The 23,406-nt window shown below is 38.7% G+C and overlaps 1 protein-coding gene across 1 annotated transcript; it reads left to right on the top strand.

Moving 5' to 3' along the window:
- Positions 1-9,756: 9,756 nt before the first annotated feature.
- Positions 9,757-10,698, top strand: LOC131515535 (putative olfactory receptor 1F12P). Its single transcript, XM_058736239.1, has one exon. It carries the CDS (start codon positions 9,757-9,759, stop codon positions 10,696-10,698), a length of 942 nt encoding a protein of 313 aa, XP_058592222.1.
- Positions 10,699-23,406: the final 12,708 nt, after the last annotated feature.

Below are 23,406 nucleotides of genomic sequence, written 5' to 3'. Positions count from 1 at the left end.
TAACAGTTACACACCCTTTGGCATCTAGACACATAGGTTGGCACTGGGGACACACTACCACACGTGGTCATTTTTCCATGCACATACAGCGTCCTTGAGTTTAGAATCCCAAAACTTCTGGGTGGTATCCCCAAACTGACATATGAACTGAGGCTTTAGGAGGCATTTCACTGCTGTATCAGGCTGAACACTTTGTGGGGTTAGGGTACATGACAAAATGACCATGTGCCCATTGTCTCACCTCCTTTGCCAAAAAAATGGACCTTCTTATCTCAGGCAACATTGATAAATCAAGCATTTGGAAACCCAGAGGTGGTGTTGTTGACAGAATAGTACAGTCAGGGAAGACAAATCCTATATTCAGAGAATAAGTCAACTCACGCTAGAAAAGATTATTTGTTATTGGTGTAATGTTTGATATTTGATGTTTGGGGGCCTCTTGGAAGGGGGAGGAGATGCGTGTTAGAACCCTTCCTGGGAGACTGTGAACAACTTCCAGATCTTTTAATTCCTTGAATCTCCCTGGAGGATTATCTGCCAGGTACATTATCCCTAGGGTTGCAATTGGGAAACCCACAAAGGGGATAAAGTAATTGTTACTCGAATTGAGAAAGCTTGGCAAGATTGGGTTCCCAGGCATGCAAAGAAGCTGTAAACTCCAGTGCTGGGGAGTCCTGAGGTCATTCCAGCCCTCACTACACCAGATACACCTTCCCCAAGAAGCATCCCATCCCTCATCCTTGTACATCCCGGAGGAGGGACAACATCCTTTTTTTTTTTTTCCTTCATTTTTCCCATTACCTTTTGACTTATAAGCTAAAGTCTCTTCTCAGAAGATTCCTGATGTGAGCATCTGGTAAGTGTTGTGGAAAGTGAGCAGATCTGAGAAAAATGGAGGAAGCATGTCTTTATTAGGTAAGTAAAACAAGTTCAGGTTCTACTCAAGGTCACCAAGCATTGTCTAACATACAGTAGTGACTAATACTATTTGTGGAATGAATGAATGAATGAATGAATGAATGGAAGCCCTCCCTGTGAAGGTGTAAAATCTGAGATTTAGTAGTGGCTTAGTGAAAAGTTGACTAGATTTCAAATCAATTAACTCAGATACTGGCTCTGCTAACACTCAGTGTCTACATAATGAGGATATGTGACCATATTATAGAGGTGTTATGAGGATTAGCAAACTATGAAACATGTAGTGTGGCATAGAGTATTTGATAGTGGTAAGCCTTGTCTTCATAGTTTTTCTATTTTTATGAAAATTGTATTATTTTTACAAAATTATAGAATTTACTCAGCTGATTTCATGTACTTTTCATCGTTTTATGATGTTTCCAAGAGTGAAAACATTTGGTCCTATCAAAGCGGGGAGGGATGGCGTCCTCAACATTATCACCACTGCCCCACCTTCATGCATGGATGAAATCAATAAAATCTATGGTTATGCATCCAGAGTATATTTTCACATGCCCATAACTCCTTCTTTTTTTTTTTTTTTTTAATTTTTTTTTCAACGTTTTTTATTTATTTTTGGGACAGAGAGAGACAGAGCATGAACGGGGGAGGGGCAGAGAGAGAGGGAGACACAGAATCGGAAACAGGCTCCAGGCTCCGAGCCATCAGCCCAGAGCCTGACGCGGGGCTCGAACTCACGGACCGCGAGATCGTGACCTGGCTGAAGTCGGACGCTTAACCGACTGCGCCACCCAGGCGCCCCCCATAACTCCTTCTTTATGTCTCCTATATATTGTTGAAAAGCTCTTTCTGCTCCCTCCAGAATATCTATTTTCTGGAATATTCTTTCGTATATTTTCTATAAATGAATGTTTCAATATTCAGATCAGTTCTTTATCAGAATCATACAAAAAGAGCTTAGGATAACCGTTAACAATAGGCTTGGGTCAAAATGAAAGAATCCTAAAAAAAATATGTACCTGCAAAGGGTTGGATAAATGAGGACCAAAATGCCAAAGGGTATGAACTTGGCCCAAGGTAGGAACAAAAAAGCAGGAATCTGTGTCTTCAGAACTGAGTTTAGGAAGAATTGCTAGGTATGGAAGGTGCAAAGGTGAAAGGGAAAATAAATAGGGGACCTCCTTTTAGATGGTAAAAGCAATTAAGAAATAAGTCAAAGTTGAAGTAAAGCAAGTACTATGTGACTCGCCCCCTTTTTCTGAAAATCTACTTTATTCTTCCCTCTCTGCAAACAGGTTTCCTTTGTTATTCAGTCCACATAGCATAAAGTAGCAATAGCCCCGTTCTAAATTTTTATATCTCCTATGTCCAAGAACTAAGTCACTTCACCTGGCCATTCCCCCACCACCTCCAAAGCTACTGCAAGTGACAGGGCAGAAACTCTGGTGGAAGAAGAGAAGAAATTACATTTTCTCTTTGGGGTTTCTCTTTAGGTAGAAATGAAAGACCTATACACTGGTAATAACTGTCAAGGCAGAGAGAGAGGCATTTGAAAACTTATGTGCAAAGTGGAGAAAGTCATGGCACTTTGGATCCAGAGAACCCAGGACTCGTTCGCATCAGTGTGTAGAATGCCTTTCTCTTCCACTCACTTTCACGCTTCTGTTATCTGGTCACTGGAAAAGTAGTCCAACAGATTTCCTCCATTTTCTTGTTTCTTCCACCAGACTCTCCACCGCTTCAGCTAACATACAGAACAACAGGGCTAGGTGTAGAAGCAAGAATAGAATCCCAGTTCGTATTGTCTTGCATCCCCTGGCATGCAGTTCATCGCGCCTAAAAAATCAGTTTGTATTCACAGGCAAATATAAATCGTTGTTCATAAAACTGGGTTTCCCTATGCAAAGATGAATAAGATTCATTCTTACCCCATGTTGTCATTAGTCCATGTGCTCTCCAAAATAACTTGTAAGCAAGGAAGAGCCATGAAAGCAAAACAAGAAAAAAATTATAAATATTTGTATCTATCTATATATGTATTCTTAAATGCTATATGGCCTCAGGGCAATGCAGTAGAGAATGTCTTAAGAGAAGCTTTAGGTATGGTGGTCAGAGTATTTCAAAGTGAGAAAAACCAGAGAATCATAAAGTTTCAGTTGTGTCAGGAACTTCTTAGGGTGGGAAATTAGTCACAGCAAGAGATAAGACTAGACAAGTAAGAAAGGGGTAATGAAGAAACTTGTGTGCCATGATAACTGGGAATTTGGGTTAAAGGCAATTGAAACCTTTGGAAATTTTTAAGGGAAGGAGGAAATTCTTGTTTTAGAGTGATAATTCTTTAATAAGTATGAAGGAGGACTGAAAGGGGAAAACTGTAGGAAGGAAGACCAATTTGAGGGTTATTGCAAGTATCCACACAAGACATGATGAGGGTCTGACATAGTCATTACAATCAGGAACAAAGAAAAGCAGTATGGGTGTGAGAAAAGTCAGAATCAACAGGGCTTGGTCATGAACTGGATGAGTCAAGGATAACTCTAAAGTTTCTGGCTTTGATTTAAAGCTCCTCAAGGGTAGAGACCATGTCTCTTTTATTCATTGTTCTCAATGCCTAAAACAGTCGTTTTCATGGTGATAAATTTTATTATTTTTTTCATGGTAGATTTTAAGAATCTATTTGTTTAATAATAATATTCTGACTCCCAAAAAATAACATCGCTGGGGTTTAATTATTGACTGGATGTGCAGGTAAAGAGGTAAAGGAGAGGGAGTAGTCTGGGCTGACTCCCAAGTTTTCTTTTCTTGAACAACTGGATACATTGTGGTGCTGTTCATTGATAAAGGGCACATGGAGGGATGAACGGTCTTTGAGCAGGGAGGAGAATGTGATGGATACAGTTTGGGAAGTAGTAGCATAAGATGTCTGTGACATCCAAGTAGAAACATCCATACAGCACCAGGAATGAGTCTACAGAAATAATTTAGGAGAGATCGGCATACAGATAGTATGAAAGCCATGGGAGTGAATAGAATCATTCAGGAACATGTGTAGGATGAAAAGAAAAGAAAGCATAAGGAGCACCTGGGTGGCTCAGTTGGTTAAGCTGGGGTCATGACCTCATGGTTTGTGAGTTCAAGCCCCACATCGAGTTGTCTGCTGCCAGCGTGGAGCCTGCTTCAGATCCTCTGTCCCCTTCTCTCTCTGCCCCTCGCCCCCACTAGTGCTCTTCCTCTCAAATAAATAAATAAACATTAAAAGAAAGAAAGCATAAGACAAAACAACAATAAAAACAAACCAAAGAAACAGAGAAATGTCAACATTTAACCGGCTGTCAAAGGAAGTGCATTTTGCAAAGGCAATTGAAAAGGAATGGCCAGACAGATGTGAGGAAATCTGAAAATAAACCCAAGGAAAAGAGTTTCTCAAGGGAAGAATTCTAGGAATTCTAAAAACATAAGGACTGAGAAGTGAACATTGGGTTTTTCAAGACTCCAAATAGCAATTCATTGGAGTGGCTGGGGCAACAGCAAATTGGCACGGGGGTGTGAGGAAATGAAGTCTGTGAGGAGTTGGGCAGTGGGGAGAGAATCAGGAGGACGGCCAGAGGTAGACATGTATCTGGAAAGGGAAGCCAAAGGAAGGAGAGACGTCAGCTGAAAGTCAAGATCCAACAGAGCAGGAAAACATTTAAGTTACAGAAAGGAGCAGCTGGTGGTGACTGGCTGACTCAGTCCAAAGAGCATGCAACTCTTGATCTTGGAGTTGTGGGTCAGAGCCCCACGTTAGCGGCAGAGTTTACCTATTTTTAAAAAAAGGAGCAGCTGAGGCTCTGGAGAAGTGGGGCACAACGAAAGGAAAGAAGGAAGGATGAGTGGAGGCACAGGTAAGTTTCTTGCACTGATAGCAGAAAGTTGGACACATCCATTAAACCCTGGTTCTATTTTCTCTGTGAAAATAGGGGAAGTGATGTGAAGGCACATGCTGCACATTCAAGAAGGGAAAATTTAAAACAGCCACTGTGGAGACTAAGGGGGAAACCTGACCTACCCAGTTCTGGCCTGATCACCAACAGTTTGCATTTATTGAGTAACCGTTACTTGCTGAGAGTTTTGCACACATGGACTCATTTCAGTTTCACAAAACTGTTAAGGCAGGTGCTATTATTTTCGTTCCTTTTTTTGATATATATTATTGTCAAGTTAGCTAACATACAGTGTATACAGTGTGCTCTTGGCCTCAGGAATTAATTCCCATGATTCATCATTTACATAACAGCACCCAGTGCTCATCCCAACAAGTGCCCTCCTCAATGCCCATCACCCATTTTCCCCTCTACCCCACTCCCAGTCAAACCTCACTTTGTTCTCTGTATTTAAGGGTCTCTTATAGTTTGCCTCCCTCTCTGTTTGAAACTATTTTTCCCCTTCGCTTCCCCCATGGTCTTCTGTTAAGTTTCTCAAGTTCCACATATGAGTGAAAACATAGGATATCTGTCTTTGACTGACTTATTTCACTTAGCATAATACCCTCCAGTTCCATCCATGTTGTTGCAAATGGCAGGATTTCATTCCTTCTCATTGCTAAGTAGTATTCCATTCTGTATATAAACCACATTTCCTTTATCCATTCATCAGTTGATGGACATTTGGGCTCTTTCCATAATTTGGCTATTGTTGATAGCACTGCTATAAACATTGGGGTACATGTGCCCTTTTGCATCAGTACTCCTGTATCCTTTGGATAAATTCCTAGTAGTGCTCTTGCTAGGTGGTAGGGTAACTTATTTTTAATTTTTTGAGGAACTCCCACACTGTTTTCCAGAGCAGCTGCACCTGTTTGCATTCCCACCAACACTGCGAGAGGGTTCCCATTTCTGCACATCCAGGACAACATTTGTTGCTTCCCGAGTTGTTACTTTTAGCCACTCTGGCCGGTGTGAGGTGGTATCCAAATGTGATTTTGGCTTGTATTTCCCAGATGATGAGCAATGTTGAACATCTTTTCATGTGTCTGTTGATCATCTGGATGTCTTCTTTGGAGGAGTGTCTATTCATGTCTTCTGCCCATTTCTTCACTGGATTACTTGTTTTTCAGGTGTTGAGTTTAGTGAGTTTTTATAGATTTTGGATACTAACCCTTTATCTGATATATCATTTACAAATATCTTCTCCTATTCCATCGGTTGCCTTTCAGTTTTGTTGATTGTTTCCTTTGCAGTGCAGAAGTTTTTATCTTGATAAGGTCCCAATAATTCATTTCTGCTTTTGTTTCCCTTGCCTTCATAGATGTGTCAGCTGAGGTCAGAGAGGTTTTTGCCTGTTTTCTCCTGTAGGGTTTTGGTGGTTTCCTGTCTCACGTTTAGGTCTTTCATCCATTTTGAGTTTGTGTGTATGGTGTAAGAAAGCAGTCCAGGTTCATTGTTCTGTATGCTGCTGTCCAGTTCTCCTGGCACTGTTTGCTAAAGAGACTTTTTTCCATTGGTTACTCTTTCCTGCTTTGCCAAAGATTAGTTGGCCATATATTTGTGGGTCCAATTCTGTGTTTTCTATTTTATTCCATTGTTCTATTGCTTGTTGTTGTGCCAATACCATACTATCTTGATGATAACAGCTATGTAGTAGAGGCTAAAGTCTGGGATTGTGATGCCTTCCACTTCGGTTTTCTTTTTCAACATTACTTTGGCTATTCAGGGTCTTTTGTGGTTCCACACAAATTTGGGGATTGTTTGTTCTAGCTCTGAGAAGAATGTCGGTGCAATCTCGATTGGTATTTCATTGAATGTGCAGATTGCTTAGGGTAATACAGACATTTTACCAATATTTGTTCTTCCGATCCATGAGCCTGGAATGTTTTTCCATTTCTTCCTGCCTTCTTCAATTTCCTTCGTAAGTTTTGTATGGTTTTAAGCATACAGACCTTTTACGTTTTTGTTAGGTTTATTACTAGGTAGTTTATGGTTCTTGGTGCATTTGTGAATGGGATCGATTTCTTGATTTCTCTTTCTGTTCCTTCATCATTGGTGTATAGAAAGGCAACCGATTTCTGTACATTGATTTTGTATCCTGCAACTTCGCTGAGTTTATGTATCAGTTCTAGCAGTTTTTTGGTGGAGTCTTTCAGGTTTTCCATGTAGAGTATCATGTCATCTGTGAAAAGTGAGTTTGACTTCTTCTTTGCCAGTTTAGATGCCTTTTATTACATTTTGTTGTCTGATTGCTGAGGCTAGGACTTCCAACACTATGTTAAACAGCAGCGGTGAGAGTGGACATCCCTGTTGTGTTCCTGATCTCAGGGGGAAAGCTCTCAGTTTTTCCCCATTGAGGATGATATATCCTGCGGGCTTTTCATATATGGCTTTTATGATGTTAAGGTATGTTCTTTCTATCCCAACTTTCTTGAGGGTTTTTATTAAGAAAGGATGCTGAATTTTGTCAAATGCTTTTTCTGCATCTATTGACAGGATCATATGGTTCTTATCCTTTCTTATATTAATGTGATGTATCGCACCGATTGATTTGCGAATATTGAACCAGCCCTGCAGCCCAGGAATGAATCCCACTTGATCATGGTCAATAATTCTTTTAATGCACTGTTGAATTCGATTTGCTAGTATCTTGATAATTTTTGCATCCATATTCATCAGGGATATTGACCTGTAATTCTCCTTTTTTGTAGGTTCTCTATCTGGTTTGGGAATAAAGGTAATGCCAGCTTCATAGAATAAGTCCAGAGGCTGTCCTTCTGATTCTATTTTTTGGAACAGCTTGAGAAGAATAGGTATTAACTCTGCTTTAAATGTCTAGTAGAATTCCCCTGGGAAGCCATCTGGTCCGGGACTCTTATTTGTTGGGAGATTTTTGATAACTGATTCAATTTCTTCACTGATTATGCATTTGTTGAAAGTTTCTATTTCTTCCCATTTGAGTTCTGATAGTGTGTGGGTGTCTAGGAATGTGTCCATTTCTTCAAGGTTGTCCAGTTTATTGGCACAGAATTTTTCATAGTGGTGTTTTCTGTGGTGTTGGCTGTGATCTCTCCTCTTTCATTCGTGAATTTATCTATTTGGGTTCTCTCTCTTTTGTTTTTGAGAAGTCTTGCTAGGGGTCTATCAATTTTGTTTATTTTTTTCAAAAAAATAGTTCTTAGAATCATTGATCTGCAGGGTGCCTGGATGGCTCAGCCAGTTAAGCGTCCGACTTTGGCTCAAGTCATGATCTCACAGTTCGTGAGTTTGAGCCCCGCATCAGGCTCTGTGCTGACAGCTCCGAGGCTGGAGCCTGCTTTGAATTCTGTGTCTCCCTCTTTGCCCTTTCCCTGCTCGCATTCTGTCTCTCTCTCTCTCAAAAATACACATTGAAAAAAATTTTTTTAAAGAATCTGATCTGTTCTACTGGGGGGGGGGGTGGATTCTATATTGTTTATTTCTGCTCTCATCTTTATTATTTCTCTTCTTCTGCTGGCTTTGGGGTTTCTTTGCTGCTCTGCTTCTAGTTCCTTTAGGTGTGAGGTTAGGTTTTGTATTTGGGATTTTTCCTGTTTCTTGAGATGGGCCTGGATTGCAATGTATTTTCCTCTTAGGACTAAAGCAGGTGCTATTATTATACAGGGGAGAACTAAGATTTGCAGTGGCTAAGTGTTCCAGCCTTGAAATGATTGGATCTGGTTCCAGCTGGGCCAACCAGAGCCCACACACTACAAGACCTTTTCTGTCTCCCAGAGAGCCCCTCCATTTCTGTGCAACTATCTCATCTGTGTATGTGAATGGTCTTCTTATTTATTTATTTATTTATTTATTTATTTATTTAATTTGAGAGAGAGAGCATGTGCACACCTGTGGGGGTTGGGGGAAAGGGCAGAGAGAAAGGAAGAAAGAGATTCCCAAGTGGGACTCTGTGCCATAGCACAAAGCGTGACACGGGGCTCCATCTCACAAACTATGAGATCGTGACCTGAGCCAAAATCAAGAATTGGATGCTCAACCAACTGAACCATCCAGGAACCCCCCAATGTTTGTCTTCTTAATTGGTGTCCAGGATAGTATTTTTTGTCCACATCCTGATCCAAGTTTCAGGAATCCTCCCATTACATTGTGTGTTCTACAACTCCAAGACAAACAGGACCCAAAGTAATCATGATACCTTACAAACATGAACCCCCTTTTTTGTAGCTATGGTTAAAATAATACAAAACCATTAAAAGGACTCTTTTAAACCTGCCCTGTATTTTGACATAACTTTTTCTCTGTTATCTTTTAGTTTTATCCACTTATATTATGTAGTTATACTACATGTGTTATAGAACTTTTACCTTACTTGTAAATATTTTCCTATGTTGCTCATAGCCTTCATGTCAACTATTTTTAGGAGGCTTAACTTTTTATACTTGTCAACCATGTTACCATATTTTTCTTTTGAATCTTAAAAAGATAAGATGGTTTATCTTCTTCTTATAAATCCTAAGTGTTTATGCCTGACTAGTTTTCAAGAGGGATGGTTCATAGGGTGTTGGATAAATATCTGGAAAATTTTTCTCATTAAATCTCAAAGTTCAACACAGAGTTACTTAGTGTGTCAGACTCACCGATGTTTTCCAACACACAGCAGGCAGCCAGGCAGCACCTGGCAAGGGAGGATAAATAAAAAGTCAACTGATAAAATGGAAGAACATATCCATGATCAGTGAAGCTCGGGGGAGACTACCAGAGAGGAGGTAGGATGGCCTAAAGAGAAAATATTTAGTAAACGGGACTAGGGGAGTAGACAAAAAATAAAAAGGGAAATTTTTTTTATGTCAAAAATATTTCATCTTCTGGGTCTTCACGCAGAGATACCCAAGCAATGGAACAAGGAAACCAAACCAGTGCCTCCGAATTTCTCCTCTTGGCCTTTTCAAGATGGCCAGAGTGGCAGGCTCTCCTCTTTGCACTTTTCCTGTGCCTCTACTTAACAGGGCTGCTTGGAAACTTGCTCATCTTGCTGGCTATTGTCTCAGACCAACGCCTCCACACACCCATGTATTTCTTCCTTGCCAATCTGTCTGCAGTAGACCTCTGCCTGCCTTCATCTACAGTTCCCAAGATGCTGCTGAACATCCAGGCACAGACTCAGACCATCTCCTATCCTGGCTGCCTGGCTCAGATGTATTTCTGTATGATGTTTGCCAACATGGACAATTTCCTTCTCACAGTGATGGCATATGACCGTTTTGTGGCCATCTGTCATCCTTTGCGTTACTCCACCATCATGACCCAGTGTCTTTGTGCCTCTCTGGTGGCTGTGCCATGGATCCTTGCCACTTTGAATCCCCTCTTGCACACCCTTATGCTCGCCCGTCTGCACTTCTGCTCTAACAACATCATCCACCATTTCTTCTGTGATATCAACTCTCTCCTCCCCCTCTCCTGCTCCAACACCAGTCTCAATCAGTTCATAGTTCTGGCTGCAGTGGGGCTTATTTTTGTGGTACCTTCGGGGTGTATCCTGGCATCCTACAGCCTCATCATCTCTGCTGTGATGAACATCCCTTCCACCCAAGGAAAATTCAAAGCTTTCTCCACCTGTGGATCTCATCTTGCCTTGGTCATTCTTTACTATGGAACAATCACAGGGGTCTATATGAGTCCCTCATCCAACCATTCAACTGAAAAAGACTCAGCTGCATCAGTGGTCTTCATGGTTGTAGTCCCTATGTTGAACCCCTTCATATACAGTCTAAGGAACAATGAGCTAAAGGGGGCATTAAAGAAAGCTGTGAGCCAGACCAAAATCTTCTCCCAGTAATTTGTACTGATTGAAAGGCATTTAACAGGAGGCAAGTCCTCATGAGATCATTGATATTCCAGTCACAGTTACAAAGCTGTTATCAAATACCTAACTAAAGTTGGCAACGACCTAAATTTGTTACCTAATCACAGGATTTATCTATTTGAGCTCCCAAAGGTATTACTGTTGTTGGCAAACATGCGGACAATAAAGTCCCTGAAAATCACAGTAAAGATATGAAATCAACATTCAATTGCATCATTAAGAACTTCCAGATGGCTCAGATCAACATGGAAATATACATGGGGAGTGCAGAATGGAGCACCTCCCCCCAGGCCTGTCTTCGTAGAGTAGGCAGGAGGGATGTAACCACATTGTTGTGCATGAAAAATAGTAGAAAATAAAATTACTGTATAATAAAGGTTTTAAATCATAACTGCAATGAGAGGTTAAAGAGAAAAGATATTGATGAGGGTGTAAGAGGTCAGGTAAAGTTCAAGACAAGCCACACTTGGTCTGGGTCCCAGTTGCAAAGAAATAGAAATCAATTTTATTTTTACATAGAAACAATGAGAATATGCCAAATCCATTAAGGAAGCCTTGTAGGTAAGAAGGAGTATGGTGTGTGTGAGTAAATGTACTGAATAAACTAATCTGAATGGGTGAAGTGTCCACATGAGGGATTGTGAGGAATGAGGGATGGGTTGTTATTTCTTGCCCTAATGTTTTTTATATTTAGTCACATTTTGTAATTGTATCATATGAATTCCCTATAACCTATCTTTATCCCTTGTGTGAAAAGCAGCATTTATATCATCCTTCTGAAATCTGTATAAACCTTCATGATGGTCTGCAGAGAATTACCTGGAAGACTATTAACTATTTTTAAACTTAAAGTCTGTGCTGTTATTTAGAGGTGTCTGTGGGAGAAGCAACAACACCAGCAATTCAGAGCATATGCCTCTGTGATCTTTGATTTGGAACTCATAGCTTATGTAACAGATTGTTTTCTGTGTCCGTGTTATCACCTAGAGCCCATATGCCATATGTCCCATATATTAAGTCATACTATCCAAAACATCTCTTTAAAGTTGGTAAGAAAAATAAATAAAATGCTTAATCATTTTTTTCTTTTTTGTGTTTATTTTTGAGAGAGAGATAGAGTACAAGGGAGGGGAGGGGCAGAGAGAGAGGGAGACACAGAATCCGAAGCAGGCTCCAGGCTCCGAGCTGTCACCACAGAGCCTGATGCAGGATCTTGACCTGAGCCAGCTGCACACTTAACCAACTGACTCACCTAGGAGCCTGCACTTCAATTGTTTCAAATCATAACAGTAACGTTTGTTGCAGTTCAAACATTTATTGAAATGTTGCAAGGACCACAAAGTATCAGAGACACCACTACAAGCATGAAACCTACAGATAACACAATGACTCTAAACCCATATCTTTCAACAATAACACTGAATGTAAATGGACTAAATGCTCCAACCAAAAGACATAGGGTATCAGAATGGATTAAAAAAAAAAAAAAAACCAAGACCCATGTATTTGCTGTCTATACGAGACTCATTTTAGACCTGAGGACACCTTCATTGAAAGTGAGGGGATGGAGAACTATCTATCATGCTACTGAAAGTCAAAAGAAAGCTGGAGTAGCCATACTTATATCAAAAAATTAGATTTGAAACTAACAAGAGATGAAGAAAGGCATTATATCATAATTATGGGGTCTATCCATCAAGAAAAGTTAACAATTATAAATGCTTATGCCCCCAATTTGCATGCACCCAAATATACAAATCAATTAATCACAAACATAAGCAATCTTATTTATAAGAATATGGTAATTGCAGGTGACTTTAATACCTCACTTAGAGAAATGGACAGATCATCTAAGCATAAAATCAATAAAGAAACAAAGGCCCTGAATGTTATACTGGACCAGATGGACTTGACAGATATATTCAGAACTTCTCATCCAAAAACAGCCGAATACACATTATTCTCGAGTGCACATGTAATATTCTCCAAGATAGATCACATACTGGGTCACAAAACAGCCCTCAATAAATATAAAAGAATTGAGATCATACCATGCATATTTTCAGAACACAACGCTATGAAACTTGAAATCAACCACAAGAAAAAAATTGGAAAACATGCAAATGCATGGAGGTTAAAGAACATCCTACTAAAGAATAAATGGGTCAACTAGGCAGTTAAAGAAGAAATTTTAAAATATATGGAAGCAGAGGAATGAATTTTATTGCCAGATAATAGAAAAGATTTGAGTAAATAGAAGCCGCAACATACTCTTTCTTCCTTAGTAAAGTTGGTAGATAAAAATGAGAAGTGAAGGGGGAGCCAAGATGGTGGAACAGCATGGAAGTTTTTTTGCATGTCTCGCATCCATGAAGTACAGCCAGACCCACACTAAACCATCCTGCACACCTAGAAAACTGACTTGAGGATTAACATGACAATCTGCACAACCTGAACCACAGAATTCAGCAGGTACACGGCTGAAGAGAGGTGAACGGCGTGGAGAGGTGAACTTGGGGAGCGAGAAGCCGCAGCAGGCAGGGAGCTGGTTTTGCAGGCAGAGAGAGGATGGAGACGGGATGTGGGGGGGGGGGGGGGCACGGGGGAGAATATGGGAAGGCACCTGGAGAGAAAGTGGAAAATTGGAAACAGCCGCAGGGACTAAACTAAAAGGGAGAAAGGAAAAGGAAAGGGTTTAAATTCCATCAAGACTTTATAAACAAGGTGGGACACAGTGTGAAACTCCGCGGCTAGATACCTGGCGGTGCTCTGGTAGGAAGAAAGAATCCCCAGGAGCAGAATGGGGTCCAGGAGGTTCTTGGGCCACACGGAGAAAAGTGGTTCCACTGCTGGAAGGACATTTGGTAGAGAATGTTGAGGCCACCTGGCCCCAGCAGACCCTGGAAGGTGGCCACATTCGCTGGTGCTGGGGCAAGGTCGTTAAGGGTGAAGCCTGGTGCCAGATGTGTGCTGTGATTTTCCATAGTCCCTGAAACGCTGCTGCTACACTATCTTGGGAACTTTCTCTGTGGCGGGCTGGCACCTGGCCACAGTCTCAGGGCACCGGCAGCAGCAGGGTCCAGCGGGCGTTCCTGGGTGCAGCCGACATTCGGCCACTGCTCATTCAGCCATTGCTCGATGAGACCCTCCAGCAGAGGGGCTGAACGGGTCAAAGCCACAGTCCTTTGGAAGTAAGGGGCTGAGGAAAACAGCCACATCTGAGACAAAACTCAGGAGAGAGGTACTGCCTAGGGCCTGTTTACGTAGAGTGAAAAAGCAGGGAGTGGACGAGGGCTGAAGACGGAGGACGGGTGCGCGATTGCTGATCCGGGAGAACAGACCGGGTAGGTGAGTGATGCCATTTTCACCGCTACCGCGCAGGCGTATACGCACCTACAAGCACCATAGCAATCCACCCCAGTAGGCTAACAGCGCCATCGAGGGGAGAGTGGAGCTGTTACACTGAGCCCCGCCCAACTGAGCCAACTTCGCTCTTCAAGAACACAAACCTCACCACCGGCTTAATTTATGGACTATAAAGACCTACATAGACTGACTTATAGAGCAAAACGAAGCAATTTCAGTCCTACCTTGATCTGTTAGCATGTTTATCTACTCAATTTTCTTTTTTTTCTTTTTCTCTTTTACAATTCTTTTCTTTTCCTTGAATAAAGAGAAAAAATTCATTTTTATTAAAAATATTTTTATTTTATTTCCATTACTATATTTTTTACTTTTGTGTAAATTTTTTCAAATTCTACTTTACTTCCATCATTTTATTTTAGTCTACTTCTGTGTATTCACCTTTTCAAATTTTCAAGCAATTTCCTTTTTTTCTTTTTCTTTTTTCTCTTTTTCATTTCTTTTCTTTTTCTTGAATGCAGAAAGAGAAAAACTTAATTTCTACTTTCAATCTCTATTAAATATTTTTATTTAATTTTTATTACCATATTTTTTGCTTTTATGTAAATTTTTTCAAATTGTATTTTACTTCCATCACTTTATTTTAGTCTACTACAGTGTATTCACTTTTTCAAATTTTCAAATGATTTCTATTTTTTTCTTTTCTTTTTTCTTTTTTTATCTTTTTTCCATTTTTCATTTCTTTTCTTTTTTCTTAAATACAGGAAAAGAAAAAATTCGTATTTATTTTTAATTTTTATTAAAAATATATTTCTTTAATTTTTTCCCTCTAAATTCTTTACTTTTGTATATATTTTTTCAAATTCTATTTTACCCCCATCATCTCATTTTAGTCTACTTCAGTGTATTCATTTTTTCAAATTCTCAAATGATTTCCTTTTTATGTCTTCCCCCCCCCTCTTTATTTTCTCTAATCTCTCAAACCACTTTCAACACCCAGATGAAAACACACCTAGGATCTACCATCATCTATTCGATTTGTGTGCGTGTTTTAATTTTTAATTTTAACACTTTTTTAATTTTCTTTTTTTATTTCAATTTTTCTATCTCATTAATTCCTTTTCTCCCTTCAAAATGACAAAACGAAATAATTCACCCCAAAAGCAAGAGCACAAAGGAACTACAGCCAGGGATTTAGCCAACACAGATACAAGCAAGATGTCTGAACCAGAATTTAGAATCACGATAATAAGAATACTAGCTGGAGTTGAAAATAGATTAGAATCTCTTTCTGCAGAGATAAAAGAAGTAAAAAATAGCAGGAATGAAATTTAAAATGCTATAACTGATCTGCAATCACAGATGGATGCAGCGGTGGCAAGGATGGACAAGGCAAACTAGAGAATCAGAGATATAGAGGACAAACTTATAGAGAATAATGAAGCAGAAAAAAAGAGGGAGATTAAGGCAAAAGAGGACAATTTTAGAATTAGAAAAAAATATAAAATAAATTAAAAAATAAAAATAAAAACAAACAAATAAATAAATAATAAAGAATTAGAGAAATCGGTGACTCATTAAAAAGGAACAGCAGAATCATAGGGGTCCCAGAAGAGGAAGAGACAGAAACAGGGGTAGAAGGGTTATGTGAGCAAATCATAGCATAAAACTTTCCTAACCTGGGAAAGACACAGACATCAAAATCCAGGAAGCACAGAGGACTCCCATCAGATTCAACAAAAACCAATCATCAACAAGGCATATCATAGTCAAATTCACAAAACACTCAGGCAAGGAGAGAATCATGAAAGCAGCAAGGGGAAAAAAGTCCCTAACCTACAAGGGAAGACAGATCAGGTTTGCAGCAGACCTATCAACAGATACTTGGCAGGCCAGAAAGGAATGGCGGGATATATTCAGTGTGCTGAATCAGAAAAATATGCAGCCAAGAATTCTTTATCCAGCAAGGCTGTCATTCAAAGTAGAAGGAGAGATAAAAAGTTTCCCAGACAAATAAAAATTAAAGAAGTTTGTGACCACTAAACCAGCCCTGCAAGAAATTTTAAGGGAGACTCCCTGAGGGGAGAAAAGACAGAAAAAAAAAAGCAACAAAGACTAGAAAAGACCAGAGAACACCCCGAGAAACTCAAACTCTACAGGCAACATCATGGCAATAAATTTATATCTTTCAGTACTCACTCTAAACGTCAATGGACTAAGCTCTCCAATCAAAAGACATAGGGTAACAGAATGGATAAGAAAACAAGATCCATTGATATCTGTTTACAAGAGACAGATTTTGAACCTAAAGACACCTTCAGATTGAAAGTTAAGGGGGTGGAGAACCATCTATCATGCTAATGGTCACCAACAGAAAGCCGGAGTAGCCATACTTTTATAGCAGACAACCTATATTTTAAAATAAAGACTGTAACAAGAGATCAAGAAGGGCATTATATCATAAAGGGTCTGTCCACCAAGAAGATCTAACAATTGTAAACATTTATGGTCCAAACGTGATAGCACCCAAATATAAATCAATTAATCACACACACAAAGAAACTCATTGATAATAATACCATAATAGTAAGGGACTTCACCCACAATTACAGCAAAGCACATATCATCTAAACAGAAAATCAACAAGGAAACAATGGCTTTGACTGACACACTGGACCAGATAGACTTAACAGATATACTCAGAACATTTCATCCTAAAGTAGTAGAATACACATTCTTCTCCAGTGCACATGGAACATTCTCCAGAATAGATCACATACCAGGACACAAATCAGCCCTTAACAAGTACAAAAAGATTGAGATCATACCGTGCATATTTTCAGACCACAACACTATGAAACTTGAAATCAACCACAAGAAAAAAAAATGGAAAGATAATAAATACTTCCAGACTAAAAAACATCCTACCAAATAATGAATGGGCTAACCAAGAAGTTAAAGAGGAAATTAAAAAGTACGTGGAAGCCAATGAAAATGATAAAACCACAGCCCAAAACCTCTGGGATGCAGCAAAGGTGGTCATAAGAAGGAAGTATATAGCAATCCAGGCCTTCCTAAGAAGGAAGGTCTCAGATACACAACCTAACCATACACCTTAAAGACATGGAAAAAAACAGCAAATAAAATCCAAAACCAGCAGAAGGCAGAAAATAATAAAGATTAGAGCAGAAATTAATGCTACCGAAACCAAAAAAAAAAAGGAGAACAGATCAATGAAACCAAGAGCTGATTCTTTGAAAGAATTAACAAAATTGATAAACCATTAGCCAGTTTGATCAAAAAGAAAAAGGAAAGAACCCAAATAAATAAAATCAAGAATGAAAGAAGAGAGATCACAACCAACACAGCAGAAATAAAAACAGATAAGAGAATATTATGAGAAATTATATGCTGATAAAGTGGGCAATCTGGAAGACATGGACAAATTCTTAGAAACATAAACTACCAAAACTGAAATAGGAAGAAATAGAAAATTTGAACAGACCCATAACCAGCAAAGAAATTGAATTAGTAATAAAAAATCTCCCCAAAAATAAGAGCCCAGTGCCAGATCGCTTTCCAGGGGAATTCTACCAAATGTTTAAAGAGTTAACACCAATTCTTTTGAAGCTGTTCAAAAAATAGAAATGGAATTAAAACTTCCAAACTCATTCTATAAGGCAAGGATTACCTTGATCCCAAAACCAGACGAACCCCATTAAGAAGGGGGAACTACAGACCAATTTCCCTGATGAACATGGATGCAAAAATCCTCAACAAGATACTAGCCAACAAGATCCAACAATACATTAAAAGAATTATTCACCATGAGCAAGTGAGATTTACACCTGGGATGCAGAGCTGGTTCAATATCCACAAATCAATCAATGTGATACATCACATCAATAAAAGAAAGGACAAGAACCACATGATCCTCTCAATAGATGCAGAGAAAGCATTTGACAAAATACAGCATTTTTTTTTTTATAAAAACCCTCAAGAAAGTAGGGACAGAAGGATCATACCTTGAGATCAAAAAAGCCATATATGAAAGACCCAACGCTAATACAATCCTCAGTGGGGAAAAACTGTGAGGGAAGGAACATGACAGGTATGTCCACTCTCGCCACTGTTATTCAACATAGTATTGGAAGGCTTAGTTAGCCTCAACAATCAGACAACACAAAGGAATAAAAGGCATCCAAATCAGCCAGGAGGAAGTCAAACTTTCACTCTTCACAGATGACATGACACTGTATATGGAAACCCAAGAGATTCCACCAAAAAACTTCTAGAACTGATCCATGAATTCAGCAAAGTCACAGGATATAAAATCAATGCAGGGAAAGTGGTTGTATTCCTATGCACCAATAATGAAGCAACAGAAAGAGAAATCAAGGAATTGATCCCATTTACAATTGCACCAAAACCATAAAATACCTAGGAATAAACCTAACCAAAGAGGTGAATAATCTATATGCTTAAAATTATAGAAAGCTTATGAAAGAAATTGAAGAAGACACCAAAAAATGGAAAAATATTCCATCCTCCTGGATTCGAAGAAGAAACACTGTTAAAATGTCAATACTACACAAAGCAATCTACATATTCAATGCAATCTCTATCAAAATAGTACCAGCATTCTTCACAGAGCCAGGACAAACGATCCTAAAATTTGTATGGAACCAGAAAAGACCCCCAAAGAGCCAAAGCAATCTTAAAAAAGAAAACCAAAGCTGGAGGCATCACAATACCAGACTTCAAGAAGTATTACAAAGCTGTAATCATTGAGACAGTATGGTACTGGCACAAGAACAGACACTCAGATCAGTGGAACAGAATAAAGAACCCAGAAATCGACCCACAAACATATGGCCAACTAATCTTTGACAAAGCAGGAAAGACTATCCAATGGAATAAAGACAGTCTCTTCAGCAAGTGGTGCTGGGAAAACTGGACAGCGACATGCAGAAGAATGAACCTGGACCACTTTCTTACACCATACACAAAAATAAACTCAAAATGGAGGAAATACCTCAATGGAAGACGGGAAGCCATCAAAATCCTCGAGGAGAAAGCAGGCAAAAACCTCTTTGATCTTGCCCACAGAAAATTCTTACTCAACACGTCTCCGGAGGCAAGGGAAACAAAAGCAAAAAGGAACTACTGGGACCTCATCAAAATAAAAAGCTTCTGCACAGCGAAGGAAACAATCAGCAAAACTAAAAGGCAACCGACAGAATGGGAGAAGATATTTGCAAATGACATACCAGATAAAGTTTTAGTATACTAAATCTATGAAGAACTCATCAAACTCAACACCCAAAGAACAAATAATCCAGTGAAGAAAAGGGCAAAAGACATGAATACACACTTCTCCAAAGAAGACATCCGGTGGCTAACAGACACATGAAAAAATGCTCAACATCACTCATCATCAGAGAAATACAAATCAAAACCACAATGAGATACCACCTCACACCTGTCAGAACGGCTAACTTTAACAACTCAGGCAACAACAGATGTTGGCGAGGATGTGGAGAAAGAATATCTTTTGCACTGTTGATCGGATTGCAAACTGGTGCAGCCACTCTGGAAAACAGTATAGAGGTTACTCAAAATACTAAAAAAAGAACTACCCTAAGACCCAGCAATTGCACTACCAGGTATTTATCCAAGGGATACAGGTGTGCTGTTCAAAGGGGCACATGCACCCCCATGTTCACAGCAGCACTATCAACAATAGCCAAAGTATGGAAAAAGCCTAAATGTCCATCAGTGGATGAATGGATAAAGAAGTGGCAAATATATACTATGGAGCATTACTTGGCAATCAAAAAGAATGAAATCTTGCCATGTGCAACTTCATGGATGGAACTGAAGGGTATGATGCCAAGCAAAATTAGTAAGAGAAAGACAAATATCATATGATTTCACTCATATGAGGAATTTAAGATACAAAACAAATGAACATAAGGGAAGGGAAGCAAATTTAATATAAAAACAGGGAGGGGACAAAACATGAGATTCAAATAGAATGAAAACAGGGTTGATGGAGGGGTTATGGAAGGGGTGCGGGGTTACTGGGTAAGGGGCATTAAGGAACCTACTCCTGAAATCATTTTTGCACTATATGCTAACTAACTTGGATGTAAATTTAAAAATAAATTAATTAAAATAAAATTTAAATTTAAAAATTAAAAAAGGGAGTCACTCCACAGTAGTTCATTGTATGGACTGTCTCTTACCAGTCCCTTACTGATGGACTTTTGGGTTGTTTCCATTTTTTGTCATAAATGCTCCAATGAATTATCTTATACATGCAATATGTTTAAAATGTTCAAATATATCTGCAGGAATTTCCCCCAAATGTAATTGCTGGGTCAATGGACAAATTGAATATATATTATCAAATAGCACTCCACAAAACTATACCAATTTATTCATAGTAATCACTGTCATGGCCTTTTCCAGAGGAACTCTCACTAATGATGGTTGTTAATTTGAAATCTGGGGGAAAGATTGCTGATAATTGTCCTTCCTATGATTTAGCTGTTTCTGAATAAGGACATTTCATAGTCCTTGACTTTTCCAAACTTGAATCTTTGTTACAGTTTCTATGAGAATCTTCCTGATATCACCGACATGGGATTTTATTTATTCATAGAGTTCCTGTTTAAGTAATGATGAACAATCCCCAGGCTTAAAATTTGAGATGGCAATGGAAAATATAAACCTCAAATGTCTTGAGAGAAATAAAATTGCTTTAAGAAAAAAGGAATATTAAAACAAAGAGCACATTTTTTATTTAACTTTTTTATTTCAGAATAGTTTTAGAGTTACAGAAGAATTACAAAGACTTCCTGTACATCAGATTAACTTATTACTAGCATCTTACAGAGTATGGTACATTTGTTGTAGTTGATGAATCAATGCTAACACATTATTATTAAATAAAGTCTATACTTGACTCAGGGTCCCTGAGTTTTTGTATAACAGTTTTCATTGTTTCAGGACCCCATCCAGGATACCACATTAGGCTCTTCAGGCTCCTCTTGGTTGTGACAGTTTCTCAGACTTTCCTTGTTTTTACAGTTTTGAGGAGTACTACGCAGGTGTTTTGTACAATGTCCATCTACTGGGATTTATATCATGTGGAGTTTTTTTTTCATGATTAGAATGGAGCTATGGTGTTTTGGAAGGAAGACCACAGAGGTAAAGTGCCATCCTCACCACATTCTTTCAAGGGCACATAGTATCAACATGACATATCACGGTTGGTATTAACTTTGATCAGATGGCTTAAGTAGTGTTTGTCAAGTTTCTCCACTGTCAAGGTACTCTTCCTCCCTTTTCCTACTGTGCTTATGGGCAGGAAGTCTTTACACACAACCACATTTAAAGAGAGCAGAGTATCTGCATAAATTAATTATTCTTCACAAGACATTTGCTTATCTTCTGCCATTTGTTTATTTATCCAATCATTTGTTTGTATCAGTATGTGCTCATGGATATTTATCTTTTGGCTTATAATCCAAAACCACTTAGCTTTTTGCTCAAATTATGCATGTTTTGCCATTGGAAGTTCACTTGGCTCCTGAGTAACTTTGATGTAACTCATCATTTTGGTTTTAACTGTTTGTTTTGTGTTTGTTTTTGAACTACTTATTTCTGAAACCATAAGATGCTCTGGACTCATCTATTTCCTCTCAGCCCTAGAATAAGCCATTTATCAATTGCAGAATCATGTTAGAAAACAAGATCTGGGCACAAGGTGTGCTGGTTGCTACTGAACTGTAATTGCTTCTAGGCCATCTCATCTGACAGAGCAAGAAAATATGTGTATACTAACCTCTGCATATATACTTACTTATCTATCTCTATTACCATGTGTATCTATGTTAAGATAATCATAACTTTATATTGACTCTACCTTTTTATCCTGGCCTGTCACCTCCTACTCCAACAGTGAGATACCTACTTCCCACCGTCTGCCATCCATTTATTTAATCATTCAAATCTACCATACATATGTAATGGTTTCAGAACTGTTAAGCCAGACTCCCATGAGAAACAACTTTATCAACTAGAGTACTGTTAAGTACAGTTCCTTTTGTATTTATCATTACAGACTCTACTAATTTCCAATGTTATTTACATCAGTATCTTTCAGCTGTATCCCTACAGGGAAGTTGTTCTATGCATTTATAACATGGTTAGGTAGTTTGTCACTTTCTGCATTCCATCTTGGGATCCTTCAACCTCCTAAAAAGTGTTTTTAATTTGCATACATCGAGGTTCTTTTTTTTTTTTTTTGATCTTCTAATGTTCAGTGGGGTTTGAGAAATAGTGTCATGTATTCACCAGTACAGTAGCATACAGAATAATTTTACTGCCATAAAAAATCCCCTGTGCTTCACTTCCTTAGCCTTCCTTGACCCCAGAACCCTAGCAACTACTGATCTGCTTACTATCTTTGTTCTGTCTTTTCCAGAGTGTCATATAAATGGAATCATACAGTTTGTATCCTTTTTAGAATGGCTTCTTTAACTTAGCAATATGTATTTGATTCATCCATGTTTTCATGTGGTTTGATAGTTCATTATTGCTGAATAATATTTCAGTGTATGGGTGTATCACAATTTGTTAATTTATTTACCTATTGAAGGACACCTGGGTTGCTTACACTTTTTGGCAATTAATAAAAAGCTGCTAGAAATATTCACCTGCAGGTTTTTGTTTTAGTAAATATATATTTTCAAATTTGGGTAAATATCTAAGAGTGTGATTGCTGGGTTGTATGGTAAGACTATGTCTAGCTTTGTAAAGAACTGCCAAACCATCTTCCAAAGTGCCTGTACCCTTTTGCATTCCCATCAGCAATCAATGAGAGTTCCTGTTCGTCTGCATTCTCACCAACAATTGGTATTGTCAATTTTGGGGGGATTTTACTGAGGTATAATTGACATATAACATATTAGTTTCAAGTGTGCAACATAATGATTTTATATTTGTATATAATGCAAAATGATCACTCAATAAATCTAGTTAACACCCATCACCAGACATAGGTGCAAATCCTCTTTTCTTATGAGAAGTTTTAAGATCCACTCTCTTAGCAACTTTCAAATAAACATGCTATTGTCAACTTTGAAAATTTTAGTCACTGATACGTATGTATGAATGTAGTGGTATTTCCTTGTGTTGATTTGCATTTTCCTACTGCCAAACGATGTTGAATATCTTTGCATATGTTTTTCAATCCATAGACATGGATTTTCCATCTGCAAATCTTCTTTGATGAAGTATCTGTTCATA

This window comes from Neofelis nebulosa, chromosome 6 (assembly GCF_028018385.1).
Source record: "Neofelis nebulosa isolate mNeoNeb1 chromosome 6, mNeoNeb1.pri, whole genome shotgun sequence".
NCBI classification, from domain to species: domain Eukaryota; kingdom Metazoa; phylum Chordata; class Mammalia; order Carnivora; family Felidae; genus Neofelis; species Neofelis nebulosa.
Note: the sequence above shows the minus strand (reverse complement) of the source record. Positions and strands in the feature narration are given on the sequence as shown.